The sequence below is a fragment of the Polypterus senegalus genome, chromosome 12 (genome assembly GCF_016835505.1).
Source record: "Polypterus senegalus isolate Bchr_013 chromosome 12, ASM1683550v1, whole genome shotgun sequence".
Lineage (NCBI taxonomy): Eukaryota > Metazoa > Chordata > Cladistia > Polypteriformes > Polypteridae > Polypterus > Polypterus senegalus.
The window spans coordinates 143,804,297-143,819,255 of NC_053165.1; the positions used below are offsets into that span (position 1 = coordinate 143,804,297).

The following is a 14,959-nucleotide window of genomic DNA, read 5'->3' on the forward strand; positions in this document are numbered from 1 at the left end:
GTATGCAGAACGCACTGTGTAAGGCGCCATCTACGAACAGTGACGGCATAGGGAGGCATTATTCATTACATTTTGAAAATGGCTATAAATTTAATTAATTTAATAATTTATGTGATAACTTAGGCCATGAAAAATTTTTGTGGTGCCCCCTTTACCCTTGATGCCCTAAGCATGTGCTTACTTTGATTATATGGTTAATCCAGCACTGCTGATAAGGTCCCTCTCACCATAACCCTCTGCACCCTGTGTTTGAGCAAAATCTACCCCCATATAAACACTACACTCTGAACTCTCACTTCTTTTAGTTTGATACCAAACTTTGCATGTGCTACCTTATCAAATGCTTTGTGAAAGTCAAGATAAATAATATGATGCACCATTCTGATCATATCCTTTTGTTGCTTCCTCATAGAATGTTAGTTTGACTATAATACGTTTGGCTATACTAGCTCTCTGTAAACTTGCCTTTTTAATATTACTCGAAAGATGTGCATTGAACTTACTGTCTGTATTGGGAAGCCTATAACACTTTTAAAATAAGGCCTCATTTCCTGATGCTTTCCAGACAAATTCAGACATCCTCACTAAGCTGTTGTTCATTGTTCAAATGAAGAAGACTTCAATTTAAATTTTGCTTGGTAAAAAAGACAGTTCCCACCCTCCTTTTCAGTTCTGTGTAACCTTTTTAAACGTAGAGTACAGCTCGATTTACATCACTGTACTTTTTCACTTCACTGCTTAATAGGTTAATCAGTAAAGGTAGCCCAAGTGTACATTACATAATGGAGGCACAAACATGTTGCAAATGGGGATGTGAAACATACTATCTCCATTACTGTATTACAGAATTTTCTTGAACTGTCCGAATCAAAGGATTTCATAAAAGATGAACTGGAACTACAGCCCATTTATGCATTGAGACAATTATTACAATGACCCCCTGAACAATGTGAACTATTTAGTTCTCCTTTGGGCATGTTGGTAGAGTTCACATTTAGACAGAATACATGGATTCAGAATATACAGTTAGCAGTTTAGTCTGTCCATCCATTTATAGGAACTTGTTTATGTCAGTGCTTATGTCACCTATATAAAGCCTAAGCCTATCCCAGCAACATATGGACTAAGGCAGTAGCTAACATTGCTGCTTATTTGGAAGGTGTCCAGTAATTCTTATAGTGTAAGGCAATGAAACCATACAACTTATGAAAATAAAATTAATCTCAAACCTTCCTATAGAAAGGAATTTGAATACCATTTTTTCTGGACTTTCAAAAACCCCTTACCTTTGCTGACCTCTATCCATCTGGATGGTCTAGTACAGCGGCCCTAGGAGACTGCATTAGTACCAGTAAGTGAAACAAATGAATATCCAGCCTTTTTAATTATCTCTAAAAAGTGTCAAATATTTGTAAAAAGTGGCAAATGATCAAAATCAGTTAAGTCATAACATTAGATTGCTTCAAAACAATGAAAAAGTTTAAAGCAGAAAGGCATGGTTAGCAGATAAAAATAATGGCCTTGGGAAAAGGCACCTAACTAAGTAAAGTTAATGTGCTTCCAGAACCTTACATGAAGGCAGTGCTTAGTCCTAACAGCAGTGGCACAACGCATCACTTGAGATTGCAAGTGTTTCTTAAGATTAATAACAAGTACACTGCTCTGACAGACATTCTTTACTTCACTGGCACAACTTCCTGATTAATCTTCAAGTACAAAAAAGAATTACAAGAGGAAGCTCAAGTTACTCATATCAAGTATACTCATATACATGAAATCCAGTGCTAGACTTGCACTTCAGAGCTAATTCCCCTAACTCTGTTTTTAATGATCAAATCTAGTTGAGCAGACTTCATTCCTGCTCAGTCTGGCAGCAGGTAGAAAAGTTGTAACTTACACCTGCCGGGATGTTGTAGTTCTGAATCACAATGTCATTGGCGATGTATCTCTGCACACTCACGGCCACAGGGTACAGTCTAGAAAAGCAGGAGAAGAAAAGAAACATCACTACATGAAATTTAAAATGAGAGGAGAATCAATAACATCTCTACACATAGTATTTGAATGACTTTTTCAAAGCCAACTAAAGTAAGGGTGTCAAACTCAGATCCTGGAGGGTTGCCATGGCTGTAGGTTTTTGTTCCTGCCACTTTCTAAATTAGAAGCCAGTTAGTGCTGCTAACTGAACAGGCATTTTTTGGTTAATTTTATTTGCCTTGCTTTTTAAGACTTGGACTGCTTGTTTTATTTATTTAATTACTTTATTTACTTATTTTTAACTAGTAGCCAAACAAAAATGACATGCAAACTTGAGCACACTTATGATCAACTAAGAAGGGGATCCCAAACCCAACCAATGTCTTAATTTAGAAGCTAATTCATTTGTTAGTAAAACCAGTTATTTAATTCCATGACTTGTTGGTACTCATATTCTGCCACACTAGAAATATTAAAAACTGTTGATTTTCTTTTTGTTTAGGGAACCATGAAAATATTTAGTGGACCAAACTAGATTAATCTTTTTCTGACTTTCACCTAAAGGACACAAACAAGTGAATTGGATCAGGTTAGCTTCTCATGTTGGCTCACTTTGCATATCATTATTGTATCCGAGATTGTAAGCCCCTGAAATAAGGGAACTCCATGCAGCTTTAAAGCCAGACCAGGCTCACAGATAAAATGACTTTTTCTAGATAGAAGACTATGCTGATCCCACCTAAAGAATAGTTTGGCAGACATTCAGTCCGATTGGCTGGTGAAATCCTTCTTATGGACCTCTGACCTTCGCTTGAAGGATGTTGGTACAGAAAATGTTTGTTACATTGTTCCATGTTATATGTTCTTCAACCGATTTTCCAACTCCAATATTATATTGAGTTTTGGCAAAGTGTTTAATGCTACTGCTTCATAACACCTTCTTATTGGGTTCAAAACCCAAACTCTGTCACATCTGTCGCTTTCACATTCTCTCAATGTCCACCTTCCCGCCCTTGCTTCCCCACATGTCAAAGATATACAAGGTATGCCAACTTACGAATGTAACCTGGCACTGTATGAGTATCTGCCCTGCAACAGATGACCATCACATTGAAAGCTGGCATTTGCTTTGCGTCAGTACTGCTAGTCTAGACTCTGGATAACATGGCGGCGCCCGTGAAGGCTGCGGCTTACAGAGCTCCCGAGTCTGCAGTGTTTAGTGTTAATCTTTGTTCGTCTTTGTCAACTAGTATAAGAACAGAAGTAGAAGTAGATTTAAGTGATAGTGATACGCAGACATACATTTACGAGCGGCAAATCCTGCTCGAATTCCAAAGAAACTGCGCCGAAATATCCAGTGAGGTGAAGAGATACTCCGCAGCATTTGCTTACTAGTGATGGGAAGTTCGGATCATTTTACCGACTCGGACCTTTGAGTCTCGTTCAGCAAAATGAACAAATCATTTTTCAAGTAATTTCATTCAATTCTGTTTCCGGCTCAGACTGAGTTGGTTAAGTTTATGGGGCTGTCACGTGATGAACGAACGACTCGAAAAACCCGAAGACTCGAAACAGGTGAATCAATTCCAATACAGAAACTATAGGAAGTTGCACAAATGCGCATGCGCGACTGAACGAATCAATCCCATGAGACGACTCGTTCTTCCCGAGTCACATTAAAGAATCGTTCAAGAACGACCCATCACTCTTGCTTACTTAGGCATCCTGAGAAGCTGAGCTGGCAAAAACGCATGCGCAGCGATCGGAAGCAGAAACGAGGGAAACGCAGTGGTATTAGCACAAGGCTAAAAACTAACCCCACCAGACCTGTGATTACCGTCCATTCTGCTCGCGAACGTCTGATCGCTGGACGACAAGCTGGATTATATAAAGCTGCAGCGGGCCAAGCAGTGGGAAATGAGAGACTGTTGCATCTCTATTTTAACCAAGACGTGGCTCCAGGAAAACATTGCAGACTCGGCCATCCAGCTAGACGGACTAACCATCTTCCGAACGGACAGAGACGCCTCTTTGTCCGGTAAGACGTGGGGTGGAACTGTGTGTCCATATGAACAGAGAGTGGTGTATAAATGCTGCCTCAGTTGCACGACACAGCACCCCGCTGATAGAGGTTTTATCGGTAAGGTGTCGGCCTTTCTACCTACCAATGGAATACAGTTGCGTGCTGGTGGTTACCGTCTACCTCTCACCTAGCGCAAATGCTAACCAGTCGCTAGCGGAACTCTACGAGATCATCAGCAAACTGCAAACAACGCACCCAAGGCATTTTTCATTATTGCTGGAGACTTCAATCATGCCAACTTGAAGTCAGTTCTCCCAAAATTCCTCCAGAATGTGAACTTTGCTACTAGAGGGGGAAGCTGTCTGGACAATGTTTACATGAGCGTTCCTGATGCCTACAAGGCCCTACCCCGCCCCTCCTCACTTGCTCAGACCATATCAGCATTTTTATGGTTCCTGCATACAAGTCCCTGCTGAAGCGCACTAAACCAGCTCTCAAAAACATCAGAGTGTGGCAGGTTGGTGCTGTTTCAGCTCTCCAGGACATTTTCAGGGAGGCTGCTATGGATGGTGACTCCATCAATCTGGAGGAGTACACAGACTCTGTGACTGACTACATCTCCAAATGCATAGAGGATGTTACTGTTACCAAGGATGTTACCACAAGAGCCAACCAAAAGCCCTGGATGACGAGAGAAGTGCACAAGCTGCTCAAGATCAGAAATGCAGCCTTGAGATCTGGAGACAAGGCCGCCCTCAGGGTGACCAGAGCCAACCTGTCTTGCGCTATAAGGAGAGCAAAGTGGGCATACGCGCAGAGGATAAACAGACAATTCAGCAGCACCAGAGACACACGTCTTATGTGGCAGAGCGTTCAGACAATTACAAACTACCAAGCCCAACCCACTCAGCAGCGATGGTGATGCCTCCCTTCCGGATGAGATGAGCAACTTCTTCGCACGGTTTGAAGCACAGAACAAAGAGCCTGCGAGAAAAGCAACACCTCCCTCCACTGACCAGGTACTCTGTCTCTCCATACCTGACGTGAAGAGGACTCTATCCATAGTCAATCCATGCAAGGCTGCAGGACCTGACAACATACCTGGCCGTGTGCTCAAAGAATGTGCCAGTCAACTAGCTGGTGTCCTCACAGACATCTTCAACACATCTACGAGCCAGTCATCAGTCCCAGCATGCTTCAAGTCCACCACCATCATACCAGTGCCGAAGAAGTCATCCATGACATGCTTGAATGACTACCGACCAGTTGCACTCACGCCAATCATAATGAAGTGCTTCGAAAGGTTAGTCATGTCACACATAAAGACTAATCTCCCTGCCTCCCTTGATCCTCTTCAGTTTCCATACCGCTCAAACAGGTCAACTGATATATATGCTCTGCCCTTCACCTCTCCCTGACACATATGGATTAAAAAGACACATATGTCAGGATGCTATTCATAGACTTTAGCTCTGCCTTCAACACAATCATCCCACAAAAGCTGGTTGTAAAACTGAGCAGGTTGGGCCTGAACACCACTCTCTGCAATTGGATCCTGGACTTCTTGACAGAGAGGCCCCAGTCAGTTCGGATGGACTGCAACATCTCCAGCAACATCACACTGAGCACTGGAGCACCACAGGGCTGTGTGTTTAGTCTACTGCTGTTCACCCTGCTGAATCACAACTGCACAGCCATGCACAACACCAGCCACATCATCAAGTTTTCAGATGATATGACGGTGCTGGGTCTGATAAGCAGGGCTGATGAAACAGCATACAGAGATGAGGTGGAACGGCTGTCAGCATGGTGTGAAGACAACAATCTATCTCTCAATGTTGACAAGACAAAAGATAATCGTGGACTTCAGAAAATCACATCCTGCCTTCATCCCACTCAGCATCAACAGTTTAGATGTGGCGACTGTTAGGAGTACCAAGTTCCTCGGTGTGAACATAACTGAGGAACTTACATGGACACATAACACCTCATCACTAATCAAGGAAGCCCAGCAGAGACTACACTTTCTGAGGCAGCTGAAGTGAGCAAGTCTTCCCCCTTCCATCCTCACCATGTTCTACAGAGACACCATTGAGAGTGTTCTGACCAGCTGCATCACGGTCTGGTATGGCAACTGCAACATATCCGACCGCAATGACCTGTATAGGATAGTGAAGACAGCAGAGACCATTATTGGGGTGCCTCCCTCTTCACTACAGGACATATTTTACAAACGCAATGTCCGCAAGGCCTTCAGCATTGTGCAAGACCCCTTACACCCCTCACATGGACTTTTCACACTTATGCCATCCAAGAGAAGATACTGCAGCATCAAAGCCAGATCTTCCAGGCTGCAGACTCCTTAACACCAGGCTGCTCCCTGGGATCTTCCACACTGCCTCAACCACCTCGAAAAACAGAACTTCTATACATACAAGCCACTTTCCTGCAAAGACGAGTGTGCATGGAGAAAAGAACTGAAAATCTCAAGCTGACCTTTAAATATTTGGACACTCATGATATCCTTCTGCTGTGAAACATTCTGACCTGTCATTGTCTACACATGTCTTAAACAACTATTATCATACACTGATAATTTCTGTATTATCTATATCTATTATTTATTTATTATATTACTATCTATTTACTATATTTATGTATCTAGATTGCAAATACCATACATTGCATCAATGTTCATATTGCTAACTACACATCAATATTGCTGCTACTTCTTTATCTTGTCTTTGCACAAGGTTTTGTGTTTTAATTTTAAATTTACATTTTAATTCTATTTTTAATTTATTACTTGCACGTCATGTTGTTATTCTGTGGACCCTGAGCTTCGCAATTTCGTCTATCTGTATACTTGTATATGGTTGAGATGGCAATAAAGTTCAATTTGACTTGTTCCTTGAGACCCTAAAATAGGATTAAGCACCGTAACAAATGCATTAATCAGTATTAAAAGCTGTTTTCTAAAGCATTGTCATTTTTTTCACAGACAGAGGAAACCAGAGCCTATCCAGAACGCTTGGATAAAAGGCTAGAGCTAGGCCTGGACAAGCTGCCAGTCTGTTGCAGGACATACCCACATACCAGTTGTCTTGTAATGTAACCAGCATACATTTTAGAATGTGCCAGAAACTCCAAGCACCTAGCACCTTGGGCAACTTTCTCTCCATATTTCATCCAGGTAAATTTTAGAAGTTGTAAAAGTGTCCATTTCAGCAGCAGGACTTAGTTTGTTCCAGATTCCTATTTGTTTGAAAAACTGCGGTTGTTTTAGTTTTAAATGTGTATCCCCTTAATTCCAATCTCATATTTGAGAATGTTAGTCACTGACGAATTAAAAAGTCCCAGTGAACAATTGGCAGAATATGATTCACAAATGGGATACTGCTAGAGATTAGTGATGGGAAGTTCGGATCATTTTACCGACTCGGACCTTTGAGTCTCATTCAGCAAAATGAACGAATCTTTTTTCGAGTCATTTCGTTCAATTCTCTTTCCGGCTCAGACTGCATAGGTTAAGCTTATGGGGCTGTCACGTAATGAACGAACGACTCGAACCCGAAGACTCAAGAGATGAACTAATCTATTCTGTTTCCGGCTCAGACTGGGTTGGTTAAGCTTATGGGGCTGTCACGTGATGAACGAATGACTCGAAAAACCCGAAGACTCGAAACAGGTGAATCAATTCCAATACAGAAACTATAGGAAGCGACTGAACGAATCACTCCCACGAGACGACTCGTTCTTCCCGAGTCACATTAAAGATTCGTTCAAAATGAACGAATCGTTCAAGAACGACCCATCACTACTAGAGATGTGCCATCTACTGAGAAGTAAAGGTAGCCTAGCAGCTGTCATTGATGCTGGCCTTTAAATCCTGATGAATGTCTCTGACCATAAACATGTGCAGTTCTGCTACCAGAAAGAGGTTTAAAGAATGCTTTCTGTGGGACCGATCAAGTATTGAGTAGGAAGAAAATAGGGAATGAAAACTGACTGGCATAAAGAAGACAGATAGTGCAGGAGTGAGAATTCTATGTGATTCTGAGATTCAGGAAAGTGGAAAAGTCAACCCATCTGGGACAAGGATGAGGTCTAATAAGTCCCAGGGCGTTTATCTGGCCCATGTTCATTTTGATACTTCATGTGCTCCCTTTGTTCAGCCTTATTTTGTTGACTAATAAGACACAAATTTTGGCTTCCTGCTTTAGTAATCTTCGTGACGTGGCGAGAAGAAGGCTGCTTGAACCTTAAGTGGCTGTGCCCTCAGCTAGACAGCTTTTGTTGCTGTCCTGGAGTGAAAAATCTTCAATTTTTGAAGTACGGACTGTTTATATTAAATTTAATATTTTATTTTTAAGGAATTTTAAGAAAGACTAGGAATTAGTTAGTTTACAACTTGAGAAAGGAAGGAGCGCAGATGTACTTAAAAGAAACACTTTGATCAGAGTCATTCATCATCAGGTCAAGATAGCCAAGCAAATTTGAACAACAGCACATGTCCTAAAACCCCATGTGTGCATTTTAACATAAAAATGGCACATCTGATGGATCTCAAAGAATAAAAAACAAACAAGGATAGAAGGGCAATAGAGGAAGTGATGTCAGAGATCGAGACATGTGACCATTTCATGTGGACATCAGGGAAATTAATCTATGAATAACAACGATCGCTTAATCAAAAGCTGCCCAGGACAGCATGTACCCCTCGACACTTCTGATTTTCAGTAAGCTTTTCTAAGACTGTTTATGTCCAGACTTTGCTATATATTATATTTTCCATTACAATTCTATTTGGTATTGCTACGTGTTAATGAATACCATGTTGCTTTTATATTTTCTACTCTTTGTCTTTTATCTAGAGTGACTGAAATACTCTAAAAATAAGAGGGCAACAAGTGTTTGGAAGATCACTACTTTCTTGCCCACAGGGTTTATCAAGGCTAGTGAGGTCACTCCTCAATAATTGGTACAACTGCAGGAAAACCAAGTCTTAATTTAATTAGTAAAGAGATTTTGTCACAATGACATCTGCATGTTTGTTAGTGCTGGTGTTAGTGAGTCCTATGCAGAATATTACAGAGGGATTGGCAATTGGCACCACCGAGACTTTGTCTGGATAGGACCTCTGTGTGTATGAGTGTCCGTGTTCATGTTCAAAGGTGGGAACAGATGAACCCAATAAACACTCCAGGTATGTCTCACAAACCTCACGATAATACAGTTGGTCATTAGCCACCAGAAATGAATGAGATTGTTTGCTGACGTCTTCTGCTTATTTGGTAGAGGGCAGAAGTTAAAATGGAAAAAGCACACACAATACACTTACTGAATGTTTGAAGGCACACATCTCCATGAGATCTTATGGACCCCTTAACATGCAGACTCTGGGAACTCCCGAATTTTACCTTTCCCTCATCACTAACAAACAAGTGGGGATCCTTAGAGTTGCAAAAAAACAAAAAAAAAAAAAACACCAAAAAATACTAATGTCCTTGTATTCTCTAAAAGAAGAAACAACATTGGTGAATATTACATTCATTGTGTTTATTTTTGTATAAGGTGCTCAAATCATAAAGACGCATTTACAACATCTTATACAATATTAGGTAACCGGTACAGCTGACTACAAAGACCTGTTAAACATGTTACTGGTCAGTTTCTGTCTAAGATCTTTGGTGCTTCTCTACCTCAATGGTGGAGAATGGCAGCTGCGAAGCAGATGGGCATGACTGGTGAAAGTCGGCTCAACAGTTAACTTAACTTTGAGTCTGAATTGGTCCTAAATGCCGAAACATTCCAGACTAAACTCGTGACAACAAATAGAAAACCAGCAAGCTTATCCGTGACCTCCATTTGCCTTTTATGACTGAATCACTCACATCAATGTCAGACGGTCATGTTTGTGGACATTTTTTTGTGTTTAATGTCAATTTTTCCACTTCCACAGACCCATGGAATTCTTAGGAATTAGGAATTCTAAGGCGTAACCTTGGAAATTGTCAGGTCATGTTCCACAAGACTACTGATTTGGCTTTCTTCACGCATGCCCACAACCCTTGGTGGTGCCTTCTACATTTCTTTCATGACACATTTCACAGAACTCACCTTAATGTTTCTTTGATGGCTCCATTTATCAAAGGCACTGAGCGGATCATCTGGATCATGTCCCCCTTTGTTGCTATCCAAGCTGTCTGAACTTCATCACGCAGCTTTTCTTGTAATTCTTGGTTTTTAGCAAGCTCATACAGAGTCCACAACAGAGTAATAGAGGTCTGAAATGAAAAGATAAAAAAACAAAATACACGCCTGCCACATCTGAAGCATTGTCATGCCAGCATTTTTGAAAGTGATCTCATTTGAAGTCGACATCTTGGTCTGTATTTGCACAGTTTACAACATTGTTATTTCCCTTAGACACTTTTTCTTAAGCTAGAATATTATGTTTGGTAAAGCACAATATTTTTAAAATTAAGCAAGTAAGTGATAACCATAGGGGGATTGTCACTTTATTTACAGTTGTTCCATTCTGAGCAGACCACTCAAGACTGGTGTGAGCAGCCAAAGGACTAAAATTACGTGAGTACCGTATCAACACCACCAGCCATCAGCTCTGTCACGCTTGCTTTGATCTCTTCAATGGAGAGCTTGTCCTGTAGCAGGAGGCTGGCTAACACCCCTGGGTAGCGTTTGTCAAGCAAAGGGGAATGCCGTAGTGTCCTGTAAATATTCTGAATGCATTTGTCAGCTAAAGAAAGAAGAAGTAAGAAAAAAAAAAGATCATACACATTTTTCAGAATGCACGTCTTCCAATAAATAATTAAAGCCACAAAGTAAAACTCTAGACACCCAAGTCTACTGCCCCCTAATGGGCAGATTTAAATTTGGGGCCGGCGTCACATGCACCACATACTGAGGGCTGCCTCTTTGTCGCTCTGACCATCGCTTCATCCACTCATCGAGATCAATGAAAGCTGCGGCCTTCATGTTTAGTCCTAGCTATGTCCTGTGGCTGGCTGCAGGCTTTCATCCAAACCAGTTTCTGTGTTACACCAGAAATTACAAGATGGTTCTGCTAAATGATTAGACAAGCATTTATGTGTGGATTCATTCTTTTTATCTTGTGGGTTTAATACTTTTTTTTTGTTAATGTTCATGTGATTCAAGTCATTGTTGGCTAGTAAGTACACAAGTGGATAACAATGAAGTAGCAGCTACCCTTTAGCATTCAGGGACATTTGCATTTGTGTCTGCTCTGCTCATCATTAATTGTCAGAATTCAAATACAATTTAGAGGGCAAAAATGTTAATTATAAAGAAAATGACATAACTACACTATGGCAAAAACATTTTAACTTAATTTGCTGAAATCAAAATAAGAGAGAAAAGTCTACTAATTAAAAAATGAGATTAATAAAGTTGTAAATGACTAAGATTGTGAAATTAATTAGAATAAAAACAGCAGCTACAGGGGACACCGGTCTGAACTCCTGGTTTAAAGGGTCCGGCACCATGGAGAGAAATTTATTTGCCAAATTTTCCCCTTAGGAACAAATAAAATTCTATCTATTATATTGTGCTTTTCATTTATATCTGTTATACAGTGCCTTTTCTATCTATCTATCTACACTATGCGACTCTTCAATTCCACCTGGGGGTGTAAACATTAACATATACAAGATTATAGACCGGGGTGGGCAAAGTCAGTCCTGGAGGGCTGCAGTAGCTGCAGGTTTTTGATCCAACCCAGTTGCTTAATTATAAAACCAATAATTTAATTTTATGGCTTTGTAGTGCTTTAACTCTACCACGTCTGTTCATCTGAGATTTTTTTTCCTTCTTTTTGAAGTCTAAAATGGAGGAATATTTATCAGTCCCTCACCTTCTTCTCTACAGTTTCCTTCCAAGTATTTAATTAAACCAAGTAGCGCAAGATAAATACACACAGGTGTAAATGGTAACAAGCTAAATGGAGAAATACTGCTTTCCTTTGTCATTTGCATCTTATTGCTAATAAGCAGCCATTAAAAACCAAGAATCCAGCTGTTTAAGACTAAAATAAGCAATAAGGGTTCAAAATCTTAACAAGCGAGACAACTAAAATGAAGCAGAAGTGTAACTTGAGCAATAAGTGTTCTTTATTAGGCCATTGGATTGGAACAAAAACCTGCAGCCCTCCAGGAATGACTTTGCCCACCCCTGTTATAGACTGTTACACCTGCCTCACACTCTCCACCTTGCATTTTTTAACTTGCACTGCATTTTTATCACTCTTTAATTAATATTGTTTTTACTGTTTTTTATCAGTATGCTGCTGCTGGAATATGTGAATTTCCCCTTGGGGATTAATAAAGTATCTATCTATCTATCTATCTATCTATCTATCTATCTATCTATCTATCTATCTATCTATCATATTGTGCCTATCCTTTCTATCTGAAACACTGGAGCTCTTTTTATTCTCTCTAGTGTTTCACTGTTTATTCATCAATTTATTATATATTGCGTTTTCCACATCAAATACAGTGGTGTGATTTTGCATGTTTGTCACACAAAATGTTTCTGATCATCAAACACACTTAATTATTAGTCAAATATAACACAAGTAAACACAAAATGCACTTTGTAAATTATGTTTTTTATTATTTAGGGAGAAAAAAAATCCAAACCTACATGGCCCTGTGTGAAAAAGTAATTGCCCCCTGAACCTAATAATTGGTTGGGCCACCCTTAGCAGCAATAACTGCAATCAAGCGTTTGCGATAACTTGCAATGAGTCTTTTACGGCGCTCTGGAGGAATTTTGGCCCACTCATCTTTGCAGAATTGTTGTAATTCAGCTTTATTTGAGGGTTTTCTAGCATGAACCGCCTTTTTAAGGTCATGCCATAGCATCTCAATTGAATTCAGGTCAGGACTTTGACTAGGCCACTCCAGAGTCTTCATTTTGTTTTCTTCAGCCATTCGAGGTGGATTTGCTGGTGTGTTTTGGGTCATTGTGCTGTTGCAGCACCCAAGATCGCTTCAGCTTGAGTTGACGAACAGATGGCCGGACATTCTCCTTCAGGATTTTTTGGTAGACAGTAGAATTCATGGTTCCATCTATCACAGCAAGCCTTCCAGGTCCTGAAGCAGCAAAACAACCCTAGACCATCACACTACCACCACCATATTTTACTGTTGGCATGATGTTCTTTTCTGAAATGCTGTGTTCCTTTTACGCAGATGTAACGGACATTTGCCTTCCAAAAGTTCAACTTTTGTCTAATCAGTCCACAAGGTATTTTCCCAAAAGTCTTGGCAATCATTGAGATGTTTCTTAGCAAAATTGAGACGAGCCCTAATGTTCTTTTTGCTTAACAGTGGTTTGCGTCTTGGAAATCTGCCATGCAGGCCGTTTTTCCCAGTCTCTTTCTTATGGTGGAGTCGTGAACACTGACCTTAACTGAGGCAAGTGAGGCCTGCAGTTCTTTAGATGTTGTCCTGGGGTCTTTTGTGACCTCTCGGATGAGTCGTCTCTGCACTCTTGGGTAATTTTGGTCGGCGGCCTCTCCTGGGAAGGTTCACCACTGTTCCATGTTTTTGCCATTTGTGGATAATGGCTCTCACTGTGGTTCGCTGGAGTCCCAAAGCTTTAGAAATGGCTTTATAACCTTTACCAGACTGATAGATCTCAATTACTTCTGTTCTCATTTGTTCCTGAATTTCTTTGGATCTTGGCATGATGTCTAGCTTTTGAGGTGCTTTTGGTCAACTTCTCTGTGTCAGGCAGCTCCTATTTAAGTGATTTCTTGATTGAAACAGGTGTGGCAGTAATCAGGCCTGGGGGTGGCTACGGAGATTTAACTCAGGTGTGATACACCACAGTTAGGTTATTTTTAACAAGGGGCAATTACTTTTTCACACAGGGCCATGTAGGTTTGGATTTTTTTTCCTCCCTAAATAATAAAACCATCATTTAAAAACTGCATTTTGTGTTTACTTGTGTTATATTTGACTAATGGGTAAATGTGTTTGATGATCAGAAACATTTTGTGTGACAAACATGCAAAAGAATAAGAAATCAGGAAGCAAATAGTTTTCCACACCACTGTATACAGAGCTCCTTTTCATTCTATTATACAGAACCTTTCACATCTATATCAATTAGAATGAAAAAGAGCAATTTATAATTGAAAGATAGATGTGAAAGGCACTATATAACAGAATGAACAGTGTTTTTACGCCTATTAAACGTTCACATTTTTTCTGTATTCTGAGTAGTTTCTGTCAGCTTGTATGTTTTGTGTACTTTTACTTTTATTCACTCGACAGATGCTACTGAGGACAAAGCAGTTAAACACCTGCAGCTGGCAGCTGTGCTCTGAAGCAAGTGCAGCTCAGGAGGGGGCGGAGTCAGCGGTGGGAGGGGTTGGATGACCACAAGTATTACCACATAAGGAAGGTATGATGTTAGATGTGGTATTTATTAATTTAATATTGTAGTAATGATATTGTTTGTTTCTTCATCACCATACAAGGGAAGTACCATCCCTTACTGTACCAGAATGCAGTGATAGGTCTCATTACGTTCCTTGCATGAACTTTAGTCACAGCAGCTCACTCTCCTGCTTCTTGAAATCCAAGCAGTTAAGTGACATTTTATGTCCGTAAAAGTGAAAAAATAAAATAAAATAAGTAAGCTACTTCTATAGAAAATATGAAAGATGTTTCGGTGACACTTTATGCTACGGTGACTAAATGTGCACTCAGTTTTTTGTTACACTAAAAACAACCTCAAGTGTATTATCTAAAGATTATGATAATTTAGCATTTGTTTGACACTGTATTTTATCAGCAAAGCATGACAGTGATCTGCTATCTATCATCTTCGAATGAAGTCAGTAATTTTAGCTTGAGACTTCAGCACAGATAATCTCCATCAGGTGCTTGTTTAAAAAATGTCATT

At 40.2% G+C, this 14,959-nt stretch overlaps 1 protein-coding gene across 1 annotated transcript in view; it reads right to left on the reverse strand.

Annotated features, from left to right (window-relative positions):
* The window catches only part of LOC120541778 (cholesterol side-chain cleavage enzyme, mitochondrial), a 35,950-nt gene that overhangs the window by 5,598 nt on the left and 15,393 nt on the right, over positions 1–14,959 (reverse strand). Inside the window, exons 5-7 of the mRNA XM_039773703.1 lie at positions 10,600–10,760; positions 10,121–10,287; positions 1,898–1,976 (exon numbers count right to left, since the gene is read on the reverse strand). Of these exons, the coding sequence (XP_039629637.1) occupies positions 1,898–1,976; positions 10,121–10,287; positions 10,600–10,760 (407 nt within the window). The remainder of the gene's footprint in view (positions 1–1,897; positions 1,977–10,120; positions 10,288–10,599; positions 10,761–14,959) is intronic.